At 38.9% G+C, this 22,313-nt stretch overlaps 1 protein-coding gene across 1 annotated transcript; it reads right to left on the bottom strand.

Annotated features, from left to right (window-relative positions):
• Nucleotides 1-3,948: 3,948 nt before the first annotated feature.
• Nucleotides 3,949-8,755, bottom strand: LOC104156128 (regulating synaptic membrane exocytosis protein 2-like; the record flags this gene model as incomplete). Its single annotated transcript, XM_009700315.1, has 5 exons — nucleotides 3,949-4,873; nucleotides 5,301-5,440; nucleotides 6,349-6,450; nucleotides 7,193-7,305; nucleotides 8,614-8,755. Coding segments are annotated over 5 exons (716 nt in total), but the record flags the coding sequence as incomplete, so codon positions are not given.
• Nucleotides 8,756-22,313: the final 13,558 nt, after the last annotated feature.

The raw sequence follows: 22,313 nt of genomic DNA, 5'->3' as shown, positions 1-22,313 counted from the left end.
CCAGAGCATCTCTCTACTTAAGCCTTGAAGGCCTGCAGTAAAGGCATGGAAGCAGAAAAGCCCAACTAGGGAGACATATTGTGTTATGGCATTTTTTATTGGCACAAAAACTTCCCAAAATAACAGCATGAATCAACCATCTGAGCCAATGTTTAGTAGTGATGAGTAAAGCAGGACTGTTAAGATTAAAATGTTCTACAGTATTGTTTTGTTTGAAATTAAGTGGAAGTGGGCAAGAAGGTGTTGGTAAGGGGAAAGAGCAAGCAATCTTGAGAAATCATCTCGAAAAAGACACTCTAGAAAAGCAGCATATTGTGGCTTTTTGGGGGGCTTGTACAGTTGTGTCAGCATGCCTTCTCAAGTATTTGCTGAGTGTAATTGTGTTTATTTCTAAAGAGTGCCAAAGGCAGCCGAGCTCTGGTGTGTTCAGCTATGGGAGGAGGTGGGTTTGCTGCCCTGCTGCCCACCCCACCGCAGGGCTGGAGGTGATGCACTCCAGGACACGGGGCAGCCTCAGCCGCCGTCACAGCCCAGCTCAGACCCAGGTACCTGCCTGCCCTCTCACCCTTGCAACAGCAATGTCAGCGTTAGCAGAGGAGAAGAGGGACCTGCTGGGATATTAGTGGTTTAACATGCCTGTTCCCCCAGCCCTCCACTTTCAGATGAAGTACAACAAACTGTGTTTCCTTCATCACAGTTCCCACCAGTGCTCTGACCAAAATATACTTGCTTGCTTTCTTGGTGGTTTTATTTCATGACAGTACCCCAGTGCTTTTCTTTCACGACATTATCTGGAGTCAAATACACACATTTTTCTGTGCAAACTGCCAGCCAGCTTCTCAGTCTGCAGTAAATTTCCAAGGCATAGGTACCTGACTTAGTGGCAGTGTTCATGTTTTGCCCAGTCACCGCTGCCTGTGCTGATGCTGCCACTGAAGAGTCAGGTAGAGAGAAAAGCCTCCACTCCCACCATCTCCATCTCCACCTCCAGCCTCAGCCCCTCACAAGGCTGTAGAGATGCTCCCTACTGCAGAGGCTGCATGAGCCCCGGCAGCCACCACTGCCAGCTGGGCACTCTGTCCTCATTTGTGCTCTGCTCATTAAAAAAAAAAGGCAGCTAGTATTAGGTGCTATCTAGGGACAGGGTGGAAGCTTATAAACTTACTCTTTTTACAGTCCAACCTGTTTAACATTATAGTCCAGCAGCTAAAAGTGGAAGGCTACAGCTTTCCTAGTGAATTAAGCAGTGGCAGGAACCGTAGCTGGGCAAGGAACAGCCCTGGCATTGCTCTGGGGAGGCCGGGCAGTGCCCTCCTCACACACCCGGCAACAGGATGGCAGTTCAATCCGCAACCATCCCCAACAGCCACCTTCAGCACGGCCACCCTGTTTCAAATGCTGGAACTCTAACCGGATGGCACTGCTGTTCCACACCAGCCGGCGGTAGCACTTCACAGTCCCAGCACGTTTAGTGTGCTGGTGATACCGGAGTTCGAGCACGTCCCCACAGCCAGGGTTGGCAGCTCAGAGCCAGCTCCAGCCCCGGAGCCGTGCGCCTGTTTCCGCCTGTGAGAGCGGTACTTCAAGACATGGTTTAGTGGACATGGGGGCATCAGGTATACGGTTGGACTTGATGATCTTTGAGGTCTCTTCCAACCATAATGATTCTATGATTCTATGATTCTAAGGCCCGACGTCTGGCTGGGGCACAGGCAGACCCAGCCTCCCTCCGCTCCCCCGGCCTGTGCGCACACATGGTCCGAAATCCTCTGGCAGTGAATGTGCAATCTTAAAAATGGCATTTCATTTGCAGCATCTTTTCCGAGAAGAAAAGCTCACTTATTTTTCAGCCGCATGTGCTGTTTGCCGCAAACTCCACTGAAGGATGCTGCCGACCATCTCAGAGAAAAGCAACAAAGCGCCGCACACACGTTCTGTAAAGAAAATGTTTTATTTAAAGTGTTAAATACCATCACCAGAATGAGTTTGATTTACATTAGTTGGTGTTCATTACAGGCCTAATCTGCCTTTTTTTTTCTCCCCCAACTGTAATTCCTTTTAACTTTTTAAAACGTACTATGTACAAGACAGCAGTGATCACTGGAATAGTGCTATTTACATGACTAAACCATAAGTAGAGTTGCAGATGTGTGAAAATTAAAAAAAATACATTAATTTTTTTAAAATAAATACTGCATAATGACAAGTATGTACAAACCTTCCATGCGTCATGTCCTTGATTTTAAAATTTGGAATAATTTATATAGGACTATGCATACAAGAATGTGTGAGCACATCTCACAGTATCAGGAAAATGGTTATGTATTTTTGTTTAATATCCTAGGGGATATTGTAGACTGCATGTTAGTAGTATTTATTTGCTGCTGGTAGACAGGTGTCTAAATTATTTCAATAAATATAATTTTACCAGTCTGTCCATTAACTTAACAAAATCCATTACATAAACTCTGAAGACAAGACACAATCTTGATTTATATGATATTGCACAAAGTAAAAGGCATTTTAAGTGATACTGTTATTACTTTTGCCCTCTTATGAGGCATGTACAATTTCTTAATGGGAAACTCCAACAGATTTTCAAATAAAATCAGAATAATTCTGTGTGGTCTTACAGGTAAATGTAATGTATATTTCAAAAATTATTGCAAGGTTTCAGTATTAAACCTTAAATAAGTATTAAAGGCATACAAAGACCCAGGAAAAAAGGATTTTTTTGTTATTAAATGTTAGTCAGTTACATTCCCTTTAAATAATGTAATTTAATGAGAAGCTTGAACGTGCAGCACCACCCAACGGTAGATACTGTCTGCTACAAAAAATAGGTTTTTGAAGATCCATTGACTGCACTGAAGGTTCTGGTAATGGTGTCAAATAGCTGATTGAGTGGTACTGATAAGCTTTCCTTAAGGCTATTTTACGAATCAAAGACTGATATTTTCCAGACTGATATTACCTAATTATGTCTTTTGCAACACAAATGTAGTTTATGAAAATTGAACTTTACAGCAGAAGAACTGTATGAATTAGTAACCTTTGTTGCTTTTGTAATCTCAAAAATGTAGCAATTATTTGGTTTAGTGCAAATAAAAGTGTTTAAATTTATTTCCTAAAAATCAACCAGGTACTTAATTTTTCCTCTTTCCAAAAACCTTCAAGAAATGATAGTTCAACCCTTGAATGAAAGATGCTGGTGTTGAAAACAAATTTATTGAAGACATCTTACAATGGCCACATGATTCCAGTATTTTGCTGTAGAATTCAATTTGAAGGTGAGAAAAAATGAAAATAAGTTACCATGCACTGTACAATAAATTGCAAAAAGTTCAAATATCTTCTTTATCAAATACATGCTGAATTACATTAATGTACTCCCAAGCCATGTTGCAAAATCCTTTTCAACATGCTTGAAAAAAAGTAAGTTCTTAAACAATATTTTTCTCAAATAATTCAGAAATGCAGAACAATCTGCAACCCTGAACAAAATATGGGGCATAAGAGAGTAATAAGTCAAAAGGTAGCCATTTTAGAATATGATGATCATCCTGGGAGGTAGAGGGGAAAAAGAGCAAATGGAAGAAGGGAGACTTGGAGGAGAGATAGAGAAAGGAAGAGGTAAAAGAAGTGTACAATTTGCACATTATGTTGAACTTTACAAGGCTTGTACCTTTTACATTTAAATAAATTTAATATATTACACTTATTTCTTGTCACATAAACAGAATTTTAAATATTTGCTAGAAATTATTTTTTTATTTTTAATATACGTCTGCAAAAATACAGACCATGACTGGTTTAAAGAATGATAAACGTGGTGTGTCTTTGTATCACCCTGTTGCATTCTCTTCCCTTTAAAACCATGCACTAGTGAAATTTATTTTTAAAAATAATATAAATTGTTGAAAATGGCTGATTTATTCTTTTTTTTTTCAAGTTGCAGCCCCAAGAAAATAATTTAAGTGTTCAGCTAAATCTGTGTCCATGCAAAAAAGTTTCTTTAATTTCATACAGTACAGTATATCCACAGAACTGTTTTTCAGAGAGTCCATCATATCTGGGGTTTCAATGTATCTATAGTTGGAGGTATGAAGCCTGCCACTTTAAGTCTTGAACCTTTTCAGTATGAAGAGTTTTCGGATCTCAAGCAACTGTTTCAAATGACAGTTGACTTTTCCAGCATCCTTACATTCTTCTTTTCTTCCAATGTCTGCTAATCTACTGACTTGTAACATGGCTTCATGGGAGGGTAACTCCATTTCTGTGGCATAACCAAGCTTTAGGAGGGGAGGGCAGATAAATAAAGAAACGGGAGCAACAAAATAGATATGCCATTGAAAAGGACTTTTGTTGCATGAAACAGATTGATTCTTTTAGTTTAGTCCATGGCTTCAGATTGGACCAAAACTGAGTGTCCCTGAACTCCAAACCTATCAGTTCCTCATGACTTCAGTCCTTCACCTGAGGGCCTTCCGTAGGGCACAATGTGTGCAACTTCCTTGAGAACACAGGATCGCGTTGCAGCCCTAGAAACAGGCTCAGAAGACACAACATTAAGCATGCAGTGTTACCAGGGTTTGCGACCTGTAATTATTTTTTTTTTGTAACGCTGGTTGCTATGACAACAGTTTCACAGCTGCTATGAGCGAGCATACGAAGGTCCTGTTGAACTTTCAAGAGATGATTGGGAAGCTCTTCTAGTGAGAGGAGCTAAAGTTGGGTCTACTAGGGAAGAAGGAGGAAAGAGTTTGAACCACCCAATCACCATGTTGGACAGGTCCAGTTCATCTAAAAGTATCTGTGCCACTCCCATAAAGGATTTGTGATCCATACGTCCATAGTCTCCCCAAACAATTATCTGTTAGCAAAGGAAACAAAAGAAAATAGAAGAATTTTAGCAAAAATTGTAAAAGCTTCAATCTGAATCGTCAAATGTCTCTGCTTATTTAATTATAGTAAGGAATGAAGTATTTGACTGCTGACCTAGTTTAGTTCTGTGTATATTAATCATGATGCAGTGACAGAAATGACCTGGGCAGTAAGAGAGCAATTATCCATGATACTAAAGAAAGCCCACTGAGAGAAGGAGCCCATACATATAGCAGAAGCAAAACAATCTACAACTATCTTTTGCTCAGCACTTTCTGCTTGCATCAACAGTTATTTCTGTAGTGTTTATCTGCTCAACAAGTATTTGACATAGCAGAACTTGCCAAATGAAGCACGAAAGGACAGAACTGTACAGGTGACATTTTCAGATTCAGAAGAATACTGATGCAAATTACCTGTAAAACTTTTCCTTGGGGACTTTCTTCAAATGATAGAAGTTGCTGATAAAGTGGTTCCAGTGTTTTTCTCGCTACCTTTGTTTTCTTTTTGGCTATGCAGACTCCATTTTCCAATAGATACACCTTTACATATGGTGCTTAGAAGAAAGAAAATAAAGAACAGCTAAGTAAAGAAGAAGTCCAGATTTTTTTGCATAACAGAGGCACTGTTCTATCACCGTATGATAAAACCTGCCTTTTACTGAATATATAACTTATATGAACAGATCTCCACAAGCAATATTAATATTTATTCACATGCAAAGCATCCATGCGTTTTCTTTCTTTTTCTCCCTGGTACAATTTTTTATTTACTTTTTTTTATATGTCTCTTTTGCCATGAAACAATTCAGATTTTGACCTGGAAAAATCAGATATTCCTATATATAGTATCCCTATACTGTACAGTATGCAAAATAGGCCTGTTAAGTAAACGAATGACTTGCATTGACTTTGGTGAGATTTGGATCAATGCTCCAAATTGTTAATAATTTTAAATTATCTACAAGGTGAAAATCAGTGAAGAAAAGACTCTGACACAATTTCTATTTTGGCAGAAGAGCTTGCTAAAAATATAATTATATTGTCCTTTTCACATAGTGTTATAGGACATCAGATTATAAAATATGGAGTAAGTATCAAATACTGGTCTACTTTTCAAGTAGGTACCTGTTCCACACCTCTTGTTGATTCCCTCTTCATCCCTAAGATTCCTATATCACATCTTCAGTATATACCTTACTTTCTACCCCATAACCAAGTACTCATTTACTATTATTAAAACACTTTTGTGTCTTCTGGTAGTCCAGACACCACTCTGAATTTTTTTTTTTTTTTAGGGTTGATTTCAATACATTATGTATTTCAGTGTACAAAACTGTAATCTACTGATAGGTGAATTTGCTAAGCATTTACCTAAGACGAAGAGTAAAGTCTCAGAAGTTGGGGGTTTGTTGGATTTTTTGGGTAGAACTCTATTCTTGTTGCTAAGATTTTTCTTCCTTACCTGGCAGTGTCTTTGAACCTGGTTTTACAACAAGGCCACGGGCTCGGATTATTTCTACTTCCAGTTGTCCTTTCTTGTCCATCATTCCCACCTGGATATCTCCTAGACAACAAAAAGAAATCCTGGCATTGTAATTCAGAAATACCTAAAAATATGAAAAGTTAGGGGAATTTCTAGAATGAATATGTGATGACTTGTACCATCTGAATTCCACCACTAAGTATGATCTGGATTTTAACACTACTAGATAATTTAATATTTATCCTCTTCACCGCTATTTACATTAGGAAACAATTAAAAAACCCTGCAATAACATCTTGCCTCCCATTTCCCATGCCCCTATCACTTCAAATTAAATTCTTTTTTTGTCTTAAGAATTTGAGATTAAAAAAAGGCAGCAAGGGCATTAGTACAAAGCAGCTCTGTAAAACTGCTTGAAATCTCTTCACTATGCCTCTAGTTTAATACAAGGTATGAAAAAATTGAATGCAAAAAACTGTAAGCACAACAGTAACAAATACTTCGCACCTAAATTCCCATTTTTATTCAATACTATCCAAGTGATTCTGAGAAAGGACTGGTCTCATTAGCCACATTTTGAAGACGGAAAACTGAAGAAGACATAAAAGAATGAATTTTTCAAAGCACCTTTCTACTTTTGAGTGTTGTAATGAGCATCCACAATTATGTTCAACTTCAGCTGAGGTTATAGTTTTGGTCTTAACTGAGTTGTTCAAAACCACATGGGAAATCTGTATTTAAAGACCTAGAATCTAGATAATTTCTACGTTCTAATTACCAGACCCAGTAGGTTATATCATATCTATAAGACATAAATGCTTACCCATTGATGGTGTTGCCAAAGTCTGTCGTCCTACAAGCTGCGCAGGACCAAGTCCATCCAGAAAATCACTGAACTGGCTGTCTGCAGCCAACCTCACACCAGGGAAAATCAAACTAAAAAATAATATTGAAAAGAAAAATAAATACACTTGCATTTGCCCTTTTTAGTTTTCTAGATGTTTTGCATTTAGCGTTCATGTTTTCGGTACTACTGCTCACAAGGAACTCACACTGACAAGATTACAAAACAATTACTGTAATTTTCAAAACTTCACAGTGTTCACCAAGCAGCAATTTGGCCTCCACCATATAAACAAACAGGTGAAGGAAGCACTAGTCCCCACTAAGTCTAATTTCCACAGTAATATTTTTCCATCATGCTCTTTTTTCCCAATATATTAAAGACCACTGTTAATTATTGTAGTATTCATACAAGACCAGTTCAGTAAGGTAGTAGTACATGCTCTTACCAGTAATTCAGTTACAGGAAAGTGAAACTGCTCACGTTTCTCAGTCAACGTGAACTCAATAGCTGCATGTCAAATGTGTCCAGTGAAATTATTTCATCAGACTGAATACTGGTCACCATTTTTAAAAGCGCCTTTTAAAATCACCATTCATTATGATCATTTTTTTAAAAACGTCTTTGACAATGATATCTATTCAATAACGGAACTGAAATCCATTGTGGCAAATGACCAAAGTAACTTAAAATTCAAATTCTTGCCATATATTATCTGTGACCCATTACAAGGCAACAAGAACTAATGAGATTTGTGATGTCCAACCATAAATAAATTGTCCATCTCAAATGTATATAGTGCATCAACTTGGATGTGTAAGATACGTTGTCCAGTATAGGTGTATTGTCCAGTGCTGTGAATACCACTAATAAATCTATCCACAGTAAGATTTTTCTGGACAACATCTTAGACATACCACTCAGCAGAAGTCTTCTATATGAAAAGCATAATGCATGACAGTCTCATACTTCTGCCCAGATCATTTCCTCAGGATTAATTAGCAGAATCTTTGCAAAACACTGAAGCCCAGTGAATGACACCTGGAAATGCTTTGCACTGCAAAGCACACATGTATGTGAGGAGTTTTCAGAAGAGAACCTGTCCGTTTCTGTGTTTTACCCGCTGCACCACACCTGCTTCCCCTCCTGCCACACTACACGCTGATGCTCTGACCCACCAGGTGCCTTTCTCAGGGCACGGCAGAAATGATCCTCATCCGTCCTGCACCAACAGTGGGAGACTCTTTCGGTCACAGGGGAAGACCTGGGCTTGGTCCATCAATGTCACTAGCTTGTAAAGGGAATTCTGACTGAACAGGACCTACAGCACTCACCGCACTTTTGTCTAACTACATTTCATGGAGAAACATCAGGTAACCACAGTTATAACTGCTGCTTACTTTCCCTCAGAGCTGTAGCTGTTCATGCTCCCATCTGTTGACTCGCGGCTGGCCTGACGGGTCATCCAGTTCCTCATCTCCACGGCCAGCCCTGTCTCAGTGCTCCTCTGGACGGTGCTCCGTAGCTTCTTGCCCCCTGCTTCTGCGGAGACAAAAGAGAAGCCCTCGTCGCACGGCGCTGTCACAGCCGGGCGGCCCCGTGGGGCACCGGTTTGGGCAGCACACCACCACTCCACATGGCAAAACCACTCAAAGCCAGAAATTAATGACCTGTACCAAAACTTCCATTTAAAAATTACCAACTTTTAAATAATAGGCAAGCAGCATCGTAAATCTCTTTCACAGGATCTTAGTTCTGTCACCGTCTGCTTTCCAAGGGCAGCCAGCATACACACGACACAAGTCTGCCCACGGAGGTAAACAGATTTACACTATCCATGGTCTAGCCTGTTTAAAATATGTTTTCTCTGGATGAATACATCCCTCTTAGGAATTAAATTAAAATGTTACCATTATTTCAAAACCTGCAGTGCCTCAGGAATGTTCTAATTCAGATGAATTATTTGATTTAAAAACATTTGGTCATTATGTGCTAAATCAAGTTACAGATATCCATTAGTGAGGACAGTAAACAACAAATCAAGAACCCTTCCCATGCTTTCTTCTCTATTCATGCTCTTCTCATTTCACTAGCTGCTTTAACTTTATATCTAAAAAATATAGTATTGACTTTTATGCATAATATGATACGCTATTACCACCTCCAAGAGTAACAATTTTTGTACCTTTTTGCATAGTTTAATTTTAGTTGTAAAAACAGCAAAGTGACAGATAGCTGGGTATCAGACAAGGGAAAAAAAAAACCAAAACTCAAAACTTAACTTAGTAGCATTTTACTGGAGGAATTTTGATCAAGACCTCAGCTAGAAGATATATTGAAAGCACCACCAAAAGACAAAAAAAAAAAAAAAAAAAAACCAAAACAGAAAAAGAAAAGAAAGAAATGAGTAGGAATGAAGCTTCAGTTTTTCTTTCATGAATAAGATAGTCACTCCACGTAATTTCTGATTTTAAATGCTGTTCCCTGCAATGGGGCATGGAATTCTGTATTCCAGTTTCTTTTATATGTTCAATACCCCCTGGTTTCAGCACAGTGATGTATGATATAATATTATAAAACAGCAGTAACTAAATGTACGCGACACTAAATAATATCAGAATTCTTAAATATTGATACAATGAGAGTAGAGTAATATCCAGTATCCTGGGATATCTAGGGACTTGTCCTCTTCTGCAGCTGTTTGTAGCCTCTGCTACCCTTGACACCTTCTCTGGCTCATCATGTACCAGAGGTCAGAAGAACTGCTGGACCTGTGGGGTCAGTGAAGCTCTAGGGATTTGAGAAACAAAATGAGCAAGGGAGGAGATTGTCCTGGGATATGGGCTCTCACACCCCGAGGAGAATGTGTGAGCACAGAGGCTGGCTTAGAGGAAGAGCACCTGCACCCTTGGACAGGGAATAGGAGAAGGACATCGATTTCAATGTCCAGACTCAGTGCCACTTTGTTCTACAGGCTGCAGTGTGGGTTGAAGTCTCCCAGGCCCTTCAGTCAGGAGGGATATTAGGTCAGATAAAGAACACGGGAATTTTAGTGAAGTGGGAAATAGACACCCAAAACACTTTGAAACTCACTGGCCCCTTGTCAAGAAAAATTAATAACTTTGCAACATTTAGCAGCAGCGAGACATTTCTATAGCTGTATCATGAGTGGTTCAAATCATATTGCTTATTACAGGCCTTCTATGCATTCCTTAAGACCATAACTTTTAACCAGCACACTAAAAAAACAGAAGCAATAATTTTCCTCTAGACCTTCAGCTACCCACTTGAATTTAGTATCCAACAGAGTGAAATAATTTTTTTACTACATCAAAACTACTTCTGAAAATGCCCATCAATATCTGGTGCAATAAATACAAATAAAAAAGATACAGGCTAACATGACAAATGAAAAATGCAGGGCAGAAGTCAACAATTTAATTTCTATTGGGTTGTACAGTTCCAAGCATCTGCTGGTTTTATTATTTATATTAAAGCAATGAAAACTGGCAACTGACTTCCAACACTGGTCAAGAGTTGTTCTAAAATCCAACTACTTATATCAAAGACATATTCCCGCAAAACTGCCCGGGGAAAAAAAAAGTGCTATAGTTTTGTAGAAAAGGTACACTGCGTTATAGTTACATATGAAAGGCACACAACTCCTCAAGCCCTACGCTCTTTTCATTCAAGTATTGTTACAGGATACTACTCTTCCATTGTAAGAGCTCTTTTGAGGAGTAAGCATTCATTTTTGTTCAGCCTTGTTGAATGGTGGCCATTCTCGGTTCATTGTTGCAAACACGAATTCTCTAATGTAAATTTAACAGAACATCTCCATCTTGCATGATTCTTCAATCTCTTCATATCGTATCTTTCAAAGATTTTGGGGTTTGGGATAAATATGTGTTTGAATATGTGATATGTGAAGGAGTATACAGTAACTTTTATTAATTAGTAAGGCAGATTTTTTTCTGAATTAGAATTATAAGTCTGTATGCCTTCACTCTAGCAGAACATTGACAGAAAAAAAATCAACACATCTGTTGCACATCAATTTACTGAGAAATCAAGGCAGAACTGATGCAATTGCCATGCAAGTCTTCATAGAGGCACATGTGTAGCTGTTCTTAGCATCCCTCTGAATCTTATTTTTAAGCAGTTTTACTTTCCTGCATTCATTCTAACTAAGTGCTCTGGTTCACATGAAGACAGGCCGATGGCTGAGAAGATACAACTTTGATACAACATGAAAGTTAGACATGCATAGCACATCCAACTTTTGTGTAAGTGCGGGTGGTAAACAGTAATTATTTTGACCTTAACACTGAATTTAAGAAGGGTTGAAAGGAGGCTATGTGAATAACTATTTTCTAGTTCTCAACAGAAACAGGCAGAGCTCTCTGATAGTTTCAAAAGGGAAAGATCTGACCTTTCATCAATAAGGCTCCTAATCATGATGTTGATGTTTCTTGAAATACAAATTGAAGATTTTTTAACAGCAAAATGACAATTTGAAATAGAAGTATAGAAGAACATCCAGATCACAGGCATGACTCCTGAGCCACTGCTTTAGAGATAATATTCTTTCAGATTAAGCTTGGCTAAGCTAATATGCAATAATACACATGAGAAATAGCCTACACTTGATTGCCCACAATACTAGCAATACAGGGGTCCCTGGAAAAATGTAATAAACCAAAAAAAATCCCACAGTTCCTCAAACAATTTAAAACCAAAGACAGTATTTACATAATCCGTAATTTGCATTTCATAAATTCAGCATTAAAATACTTCAAAGGTTGCAAGTAGCAATGAAAACGCAAAGTAGTTACTCAACTCAAAGAAAGAGCCTTTGGTGCCATACTTCCAAGCTGTTGCTGGTAGAAGATCCGGTTGAAGGTTCTTACTGCTCTAGTGAATCCAAACTGTTTTCCCCTCAATCCTGCCTGGAAACTAAAACCTCCTCAGTTGTGCTAATTCAACTACTCATGTGGCTGCATTCTGTACTGGACACAGCCCAAAAGGAACAAACTAACATTATGTTTTAAAGTTGTTCCTCTCCTTTTAAGATAGACCATTTCCCCAAAACATTTGTGAAAATGAAGATATAGTTGAATGCACTCAATTGAGGTGATGCTAATCTCTAGCTAGATGAATAATTTGGGAATGCATCTGACACTAACACAGATGTAAACATGTAACTGGTGCCACTGTAAAAGTGGGGGCTGGTTTTATAACCATAAAGTATATATACATATATACTCACCTCATGCACACTGTTTTTAATCCTACCAAATGAAAGGATGAGGAAACAAGAGAGTTCAGTAGTGCACTTTGTTGCTAAGTATGCTGCTGACCATCTACACTGAAAATCGTTCTACTCAGAATTTACTAAACTCTTAAGAAAGAACATTGAAAATGTTCTCTGAATTTGTATAATCTAATTGCCCTAAAAAGAAGAACTTTCTCTCAAGTCCCCATCACAAAATATGGAATATATTATCTGAAAAGCACTACTTCAGACTCTTGCAGCCATATTGGAAGGAGTGGAATAAATTACCAGAAATAATTGCTTTGGCATTTATGAAAGCACATTCATTCTTACACTTAATCACACTGGTAATTTAACTAATACGGTTACTGCAAATAGACTCCACAGGCCACATCTTCTAAATTACACATGGAATTATTTGTTCCCACAACTTGGGAGTACAAATCACTTGCAAATTAGGGGTGCAAAAATACTGATACAATCTTCAACATCCAATGAGGACAACTTGAAAACTGCAGTGAATGCAACAGATTACCTTCCGTGACCTGGGATCTAGCCAGCTCTCAGCAAGAGTTTCCAACAACTGCTCACCACGAGGCACAGAGCCCCGAGAGAGGAGATGGCTCACGCAGGCAGAGGCAGGCTGGCTTTGCCAGTCCCCAGGTGGTACGTGATCTCTTGCTAGGACTTGTACTGAGTACGGAGCAGCTGTGCCTTCAGAAATACACTCAAGTGCTTGAGGTGCCTCTTCTCTGCTCTCCCCACCTTACCAAAAAGGTTGCATAAAAACTGCTTCAGTATTTTCATTTGAACTCAGGAGATGGATCCACAAAGAGAATAAGTTGCCTTTAAGTGACCATTTTTCAAGACTAAAGCTCTTTACGTAGCTAGGTATCTGCTCTGGACATGTTAAGAACAGGCTAGGTAAAATCATCAGAGACATTTGATCCTATCTAAGAAAAGGGGGACAGGGCAGGTCTCAAATTCCCTTGCAGCCGCACAGTTACAGAACTGTCTGGAACAGCCCAGCTTTTGGTGGCATTGTGCGAGGCATTTAGCTCTTGCTGAAGCACTGCTGGGAACCACAGCTGAGTTGTTTCTTTCCTTGGGTCACCCACACCCACACCCACAGACACAACCCAGATTCCACTGTCACCTCAGTTTGAGAAGCTTTGAGCCCATCTCACCGATTCTCAGAGGTCAGTGCTAATGACCAGCTTACAAAGCATTCTGTTACAGTCCTTCTGATGAAGGTTTTTCACAATGCATGCTGTCAGCATCTATGAAGCCCAAAAAGCATTTGGAGGGCCAGGGAGAAACCGTAATCAGGGCCTTTCCCTTACTTTGCACTTGTAAGGAAGAAGAGAAGACCTGTGTTCCCGTTCCTGCTCCTGTGAATACCTGAACATAAACCAGTGAGAAATTCTGACTGGGATCGGAACGGCCTGCCCTGATAGCCCAAAAGCAGAGCTGCCTTCAGCAGGGCAGCTGTTCAGTATGGGAGCAGCCAGGTTTGGAAAGTCTGAGAGAGCCTGGACTGACAGCCTCAGTTTGCACTATGTATTTTTAAATTTCTTGGGAGGCCTCACTAGTTTTTAATTTTCAGTCAAAAAATACTTCTTCATTCTTGTCCTGTGCCTTTGTGTTTCCCCCTCTCTCTTTCCTCTGGCCATACTGGAAGCATGGTTAATTAAGATTAAGGTTAATTAAGGCAGCACCTAAGAAAAAGTGAAAGAAAGAGAGAACTGAATGAAATAATCAACTGCAAAACTGTTGCTTGAGCTTCTGGTCAAAGGCTGGTATAGAAGCTTTCGGGTCCCATTTTCGATGAATTCCCATATACATGACCCAAGAGGCAGCCATCACAAATCTCAGTTGTTCCCAGGATATAAAGCTTTTGCCAGGTTGCAGCATCCTTTGTTTGCATTTCATTTCCCTGTCATGGCAAGGCTGGTCGTACATTCAATCTGCAAAAGATCTCTGTGGCTTGTTGCGGCCACATGATGTGAAGTCAGTTTACCATGCAGTGCTCCCAAGCAATGCTGTGGTTTAAGGCAGGCACCTGCTCCTTATTCTCTCCCACTTTTCAATGTTTTCAAAGTTGTATTCTGCCACTTTAATTTCAGTGCTGTGCTGATGTCCATTCTTCAGTCCTAACTGACGCTTCAGCAAATTCTTAGGAGCATCAGACAATAGAAACTCCTTTTGTCTGTGTAGGGCATCCATCAGTTTAAGCTCTTCAACACTTGCCATCCCAAAAGTTTTTGAAACATTTTTACAAGATTGAAGTGTTAACAAATAGCGTTTTTTCCACACACATGATAATTACTTAATTTTCCTAAAATTCCAGTATCCCCTGTATTATTATTCAATCACTACTGAACATGCTACATATAAAAAGGACAAATAGCCATCTCTGAGAGCTCAGAGCTTGTTTTCAGTATCTGTGCTATGCAAGACTCCCTGGAAATTGAAATTAAGTACATACAGAACCACAGCACGGAAGATTGCTGCTGGGCCATTCTCTTGACAAAGAATTTACCCCTGATAACAGCCAGCCAACAACAGACTGGGAGCCATCCCAGGGAATCAAAACTAAATAACTGCACCTGTAGGGATGAAAGGTGTTAGTACTGATGTGTTTTTCACACATGGTTACTTGGCTCTGACTGTATAACAACAAACTGGCTGTGTAGATCTGGTTGGATCCTTTGTTTTATAGATGTTGATTACAGACCTTGATTGTAATACAGAGTAAGAAAATAAACTATTTTTTATAATCACCTATTTGGCCCAAGAGAGATCAGAACATCTCTATTATGTTTATGCTATTGTTTTCAAATGAATGACTGTAGGGCCAAGAGGGAATGTTTTCTTCAAATTTGCATGAGATATATTTCCAAGTTGGCTGCTATACTGAGGTTTACTGAGCTAGCAAACTCCCCCTTGATTAGCCAGTCCAACCAGAGATCCATAAGAGTTTGAAGCTAACTTGGAAAAGTACTGTTGCACATTAAACATCTCAAATATGGGATCATAAAAAAAGTCTAGTTCAGATGCAATATAAAACCAGCAGATATCAAATGCAGAACTAATATGTTATCCTAATTACTTTTGTTTAGAAATGCACGACTCCTGACAGTGAGATGTGAATCAGGAACACAACTGCACACAGCCACTCAGGCTTCTCCAGCACTTCTGCAGAAGTCTCTCTTTCTGTTACTGGTTAAGACCATTGGTTTTCTAAGTGTGGTCAGACGATTCACCTGCCAAAAGCCTTGTACAATTGCTGTAAAACTGAACACAGGGATCGGACAGTGAAGAAGCACGTGGCTTTGCAGCCCACAGCTGTGTCCCCCACGTGCCAAGTGACCTGAATGAGCTGTGTTTCAGGAACCCTCATTTAGACCAGTTACAATCTCCACACAGATAGATGTCCTTACCATTCAGATATAGTAGGTCTGACTTCGTGCATATGTGCTTGTGTCAAAACCGAATGGTAGCATTTTATATTCACTTTGCACATCCTGTACAACAATCTACATGACTACAAAAAGTGCAAAGCAGTGGGAAATCAGTCTTATCCCCAAGCTATTAAAATCCTGAAAAAATAGAGCAAGCAATTTTGTGGAATTACATTCTAATTTTATATACCATTTACATAAGGAATCACTAAATAGGTTTATGTCTTCACCACAAGAAATCTTCAAACCCAGTCTTTGATTTTGCCAACGACAAAGGATGACCATCTTAAGTAAAAAGAAAGCATCACTGCAGTTTTGAGTGATAATGTTTTTATGTTTATATCTACATTTAATTTTCTGGAAGTATGGCATTCTTATGCACTTATTAAGAACAATTATTCCATGCAGGGCCAAGAGCAGATTAAAACTTCTTAAACAGTGAAGAGTGTGTATATTGAGGAGCTTAGAATTGCCTTTTTATTTTAGTATTATATGAATTGAGAGATACTTTCAAAATATGCAATAACGACAGTAGCACCATTCTTTAACCCAACCCTGATTATTCTTAGTACAGCTAGGGTCATTACATACACTATCAGCCGGATCTGTGCAGCATTTTTGAATAATGTAGCAAGTGTGTTGAAACAATTCAACACCCTCTATTAGGGCTTAATGAGATAGATGGTGCCAAATAGTTGGATGGCTACTGAGATTACACAAATTAGAAACAGTTCTTCCTCCTAGCTTTGTCCATGATGAGGAATGATACTATGCAAACATCATTAAATAAACACAGTTCCCAAAACTCTCAGCAAATTTCGTACTGTAATGACCCATTTTCAAACTACTGCTGTTAAACATTTACCTCTCCAATTGAAACAACAGCAACACAGCGTGCGGCTGCTCTGACTACACTGTCAACCTTGCCATTCAAAAATGACAATTACAACATGTAGATAAAAGTGAGACAGTTTTTTTCAGGTTTATATAGGTACCACCATAGATGAAACCTGCCATACACTGTAGCTTCATTGCTGCTGTTAGCTGTACCTGAGTTATCTGTTAGCTATACAGGTACATGCTGCAGTGTAACTAGCAGCTCAGAAGAGAAATACAACAAATATGAGAGAAATACAGCTTTAAAACTCTGTTGGGCATTTTTATTCTATAGTCAGGTTGAACTATGCTGTACTTTGAATGTCAGTCCTTCTGCAATCTCTCCTACTTTTCTGTTGATTTTCCAGATGTTTCCCAGAATACATGTTTTGTTTGTCACACTCTTTACTGCCCCACCAATAGTATAGTTTTTTCTATGCTTCTTTTTTAAAAAGTCTTACCCATCTTGGCATTTACATCTAATTCATCAGTATAGTACCCGAGTGTAATTGGTAAAAACACTTGGGACTGGAGAGATGCAAATGGCTGGAAACGACTTCTGCACTGCCTCCAGCCCGGCGTCAGCCTGAGGAGCTGCACAAGTGGGAGATACCCAGCCCCACCACGCTGACGGAAAGGCTGACTCCAGACAGCCCCTGAGCAGTGCCCTAGCAGCAAACATAAAAAATTATCGACCATAAACTCAAATGTCATACAGATTCTGTATGGAATGATTATCATTCCATATTCAGAGTCATTCTTGTCCTCTAAGATGAGCCACCCCACTGTTGCATGAGATGCGCAGCAGACAAGCTCTGGCGTGTTAGCCTCAACCAAGCCAAGGTCTTTAAAGCTTCATCTTTTACAGCAGATACCCTGCCACAGGGCAGTATACGCTTCTTTCATATTTCACTTTGGCTCTGCCTATGAACAGTCCACGTAAACAAGGTCATCTTTACCACCAAGGCCAAAAAGTAGGTCAATTCCCCCAAGAAGATGTAGTTATTCTCATTTTCTTCATTGTCTGATCCTCCTACTATTACTTTATTCTTTTTAAGAGGATAATTTTAAAGCATAACTACTTCATGTGCAGGATTCTCTTCACTTTAATAATTACTGTGTTAACGAATTTATTGTTACTACTTCCCCCATTTTCTATTTCTAGTTAAATTACTGTCTGCTTGTTATTGTCTACTGGGACCTCCAGAGGGACAGTGTGATCTGGCGGCCTAACCACAGGAACAGAATCCAGGAACTGCTGAGTTTTATTCCAGCTCTACCAACGAGCAATGATTAATCGGTGAGAAATGCCACTGAAGCCAGTAACGGTGCTCAACTGAGCAGTTCAGTATACATTTAAATAAGTCCCGATATCCTTCACTCGCTAGCATCAGTGGCAACACTCCTGCTGATATCTATGTGGGATAGAACAACCCCTCGAGCAAGTTTCCCAGATAGTTATCAGCCAGGTGACAGGAGCGTATAATGTGCTTCTATTCCTGCCAAACTCCTGCAGCAACACTCGAATACTTCTTTTGGTACATACCACCATGCAAAACTGTAATGTATCTTCCCCTCAGCTAAGACAACTAATTCTTGCTATTTTTGGCATGATTGTCTTGGACTGAAGAACATTCTGTGGCTTTTTTTTTTTAATTGCCTTTTGTTTTTCTAACATACTGGGAGGCCAAGATGCTTTCCATTTTTTCTGAATTAATTTATGTCTTAAATTATCATAAATTATCTTGAATTGTCTTCAGCACCTGCAAAGCATTTGGCTTTCCCCTTGAATCTCATAGCTTCACTACCACCCAAGAACTTTGGCAAAAGAAGACATTATATTGAAATATACTCCCTTTCAGAGGGCATAGTTCTGCACACAGCTCTTGCCATGACCAGCAGTTCCATAGCTGCACTCCTGGCAACCTGCTATCTAACAGTTTGTATCAACACCTCAGGGTAAATGCAAATCAGAAGTGAATGTAAACAGAGTATAAAAAAGAAACTGTAGCACAAATTTATTACAGTAAACAATACACACAGTGTAATGTGAGGAAGCACCAAGTTAACAGTCCCACTCATAAAAACAGACGTAGGGTTTCTAGTGACCGCATGTGATTTGAGCCTCTCCTTTTCTCAGTGCATTCTGGATAACTGCAATTCTTCTCCAGTAATCTCCTTGTACATACATTTGGTCTAGCACATTTTCCAGTTGTCCACAGGAAAGTTTAGTAAATACATATCCACTACTTTAAAATATATTATATGCATGGAAATTTCCACTACACAGACATCCCACTTCTGCAGCAGGATGTCACACACATTTACATTGGAAATTCCCCGGTCTTTTGAATTTGATGACAAAATTTCCTTTAATTTCAACAAAGCCACGATTTCAGACTAAATGTGAGGCTTGGGATGCTTCAAGAGCATTCCGATAGGTACTGATTTGCCCTCTGTCCCCACATCTCTTCAACAATTTCCACATAATTTAAATCTGTTCCAAGCATTATTTATTGCCAATTCTCAATTTACTATGCAGGCTGTATACTTTATTATCAATGAATGTAACAAAAAATGCAAAAGACACCCTTTAATAACCTTAATACTTTGATAACATCTGTAATTTTCTCTGGTACCATATGACATGTTAGTTCTGTGTGTGCACATGCACACATGCCAGAAATAAATTGATCACGAAAAAACTGATTTTTAATACCTTTTACTAGACACAGATAAGAATAATAAACCCCTTTAAAAATAACAAATGTGAATAAACTTGAAGGATTCGTCTAACTAATCAGCAAGTAGGAAATGCTAGAGTGAATAGCAGTTCCCTGTGTTGCAAACCTGGTCAACCTTGGCAAGTTCAAGCCCACGCATGGCACATTCATGGCTACCAACTGGACAACTGCAGCCTTTCCACAGTCCACTTCTTCAGTACATTACAGCTGGGATGCCAGAGCTTAAGAAGTCTCCTTCTTTAATCAATTGACACTCAAATGGATCTTCCAAATCATTGTGTTCAAAAATAGGTTCTAAAATTATTCTTATTAGTACATTGTACTGAGTTAGCTACTATTCAGTTACTTCTGAACTTGACAGTACTCGTATTCTTTCATACCCAAAGATATACTTATGGACCAGTGTATTCATTTCAGCAGTTAATGAACTACAGTCTTCAATAGAGTATCTCAAAGAAATGCCTCAATGAGTCAGATTTTCTACTTGTATTAAAAACATGATTAAGTGGGAAATGTAAAAGCATCCCTGTAACAGGTTATCTTATCTTTTTTTAAGCTATCCATCACACACAGAAATAACTACCTCTTGAGGATGGACAGCTTATGAAGTGGGTTTAACATCTATCTTTTTCAGATTAAACTGTAAAAGAGCATTAAGTACGTGAACATGAGAGTGCATGTACCACACTCACTTAAGGATACTGGTGGTACATAAATATAATTGCATAGAAGCACTTAGAAGACAACAAATTCTAATTTGAGTGCAGAGGTGACCTGCCATCAAAAAAACCCATCGCATTTTTTTCTTTCTAATCTCAGAGAGAGCACTTGGGAAAAGAGTGTAGCTGTCATGCCTGTCACTCACTCTGTAACCTGGTATGTCTGAAATCTAGGTAGAAGAAACTCAGCTCCATAAAAACTGCGTAGCAATTATGTCTCTATTTTTTTATTGGAATTACACGAAATGCATTTTCAAGTGTAGCCTACATCTATATAGGATCAGATAATGTAAATCAACACAACATGTAAAAAAATCAGTATACATTCTTTTAACACTTCTGATTAAATAACTTGCCAGCACAAACTAAATAAACCATTACAGTTACCCTCAAATTTACAGATATTCCTCTTCTGACTTCCATATATTTCAGATTTCTTTGAACCAGTGAACAGTTTTAAAAATACAGAGATCTCAACTGAGGAATAAGTTAAGTATTTCCTAGAGAAGTAAAGAAAACAGACCAGAACAAAACAAATCAATACTCTGATTTCACACAGGATTAATGCAATTATTCTAACAAACAATCAAGATTGAAAAGACAACAATTCTGGAATGATAAAAGAAAAAAAATATTCAAAGAATACCTAAGCACGTTCAGCATAATTTATGATATTTTCAGTGTTTTTAAAATGTGTATTTTCAGCCATAGTGTTTATTAGCATGTCAAAAGATTAAAAATGCCCTCTGAAGCCTACTCTGCAGTTTACTGGCAATATTTTGCAGTTCACGTCATTGTTCAAGGCAGGGAGCAGACGAGAGTACTGAAGGACAGCACATCTCACCCCAGGGAGCAGCTCCCTCTTTTCTATGGGAAGGGGCAACCTGGCCGGCCTCAGAGCAGGGGCCAGGGGAAAGGCGAGGGACCACACCTCGGCATTCGCATCGCAAAACGAAAGATGCTTTGGAGGAGAGACTTCAGGGATTGTTGCACGTGAAAAGATAAATCAAGATGCGTGAAGACTGGGGACAAACATTTGCCGCTGAACTCTGCCTGAGATGTGGAAGGTGATGCATGCATATGCAGATATTTTAAACACAGATTATGAATGGTGTACATACATAGCTGACACGTGTTTGTCTAGTGGCATTGGACAAATACTGATACCTTAATTTGATATTGCTCAAATCTATGGAAGGTGCAATAGGCTCCATTAATCTTAATACAATTAAAAAACTCGAATTAGTTCTGATAAACACAGGGAAGACAGTCAGTTCATTCTATACATAAACACATTTAAACACACCAGATTATTTTCTTTACGAAAACCAGTATTTTCAAAACAAACTCATGAAACACAAGTTCTGTCCCAGGTAGAGTCTCGTGACCTGTTTAACTATATATATACATTTGTTACACACATTCCAAATATTAACAGGAACTTTTTATTTTTCTTTTTTTAAAATTTTTTTTCAGGTTTTTTCTGCTAGCTTAAATTTTGTTATTTTCCCTTTTTTTTGGCCACAGTTATACGAAAATCCATTGCATTTCTGTTCTTTGTTACGTAAAGTTCTGATCCTGCAAAAAATATACGGAAATTACACACACACTTTACTGCTTGAAACCTACTTTTATAAGTAGAGATTAACTGTGAGTGAGACCTGCAAGGTCGACTGGTATGCATAGCCTTCTACCTACACTGCTGTTCCTAAGAAAAAATTAAACAGAGCCAGTATTTAACTGTTCAAATCTGGCGTTCTTTGTAAATTATGTTGTAATACGGACAAGGGATACCTGAGCACGCCCATGTAGTCCCAGAAAAGCACTGGTGAGGAAGTGTGGTTTGTTTTCCTTAGGAATGAGCAGAAAATGGAAAGACTCTCTACCCCATTTTTTTTTTTTTTTGAACATAACTAAAGCTCAGCTAATAACTTCATTCCCAGTGTGAAGATAAACATCATCTTTTAAACCACACCTCATCCTCCGGTTACAAGCCCTGTGGGTCACCCACCCCTCTCTCAA

The sequence above is a fragment of the Cariama cristata genome, unplaced genomic scaffold, assembly GCF_000690535.1.
Source record: "Cariama cristata isolate BGI_N322 unplaced genomic scaffold, ASM69053v1 scaffold8235, whole genome shotgun sequence".
In the NCBI taxonomy this organism is placed as follows: Eukaryota; Metazoa; Chordata; class Aves; order Cariamiformes; family Cariamidae; genus Cariama; species Cariama cristata.
The sequence above is the reverse complement of the archived record's forward strand: the minus strand, read 5'-3'. Positions and strand labels throughout refer to the sequence as shown.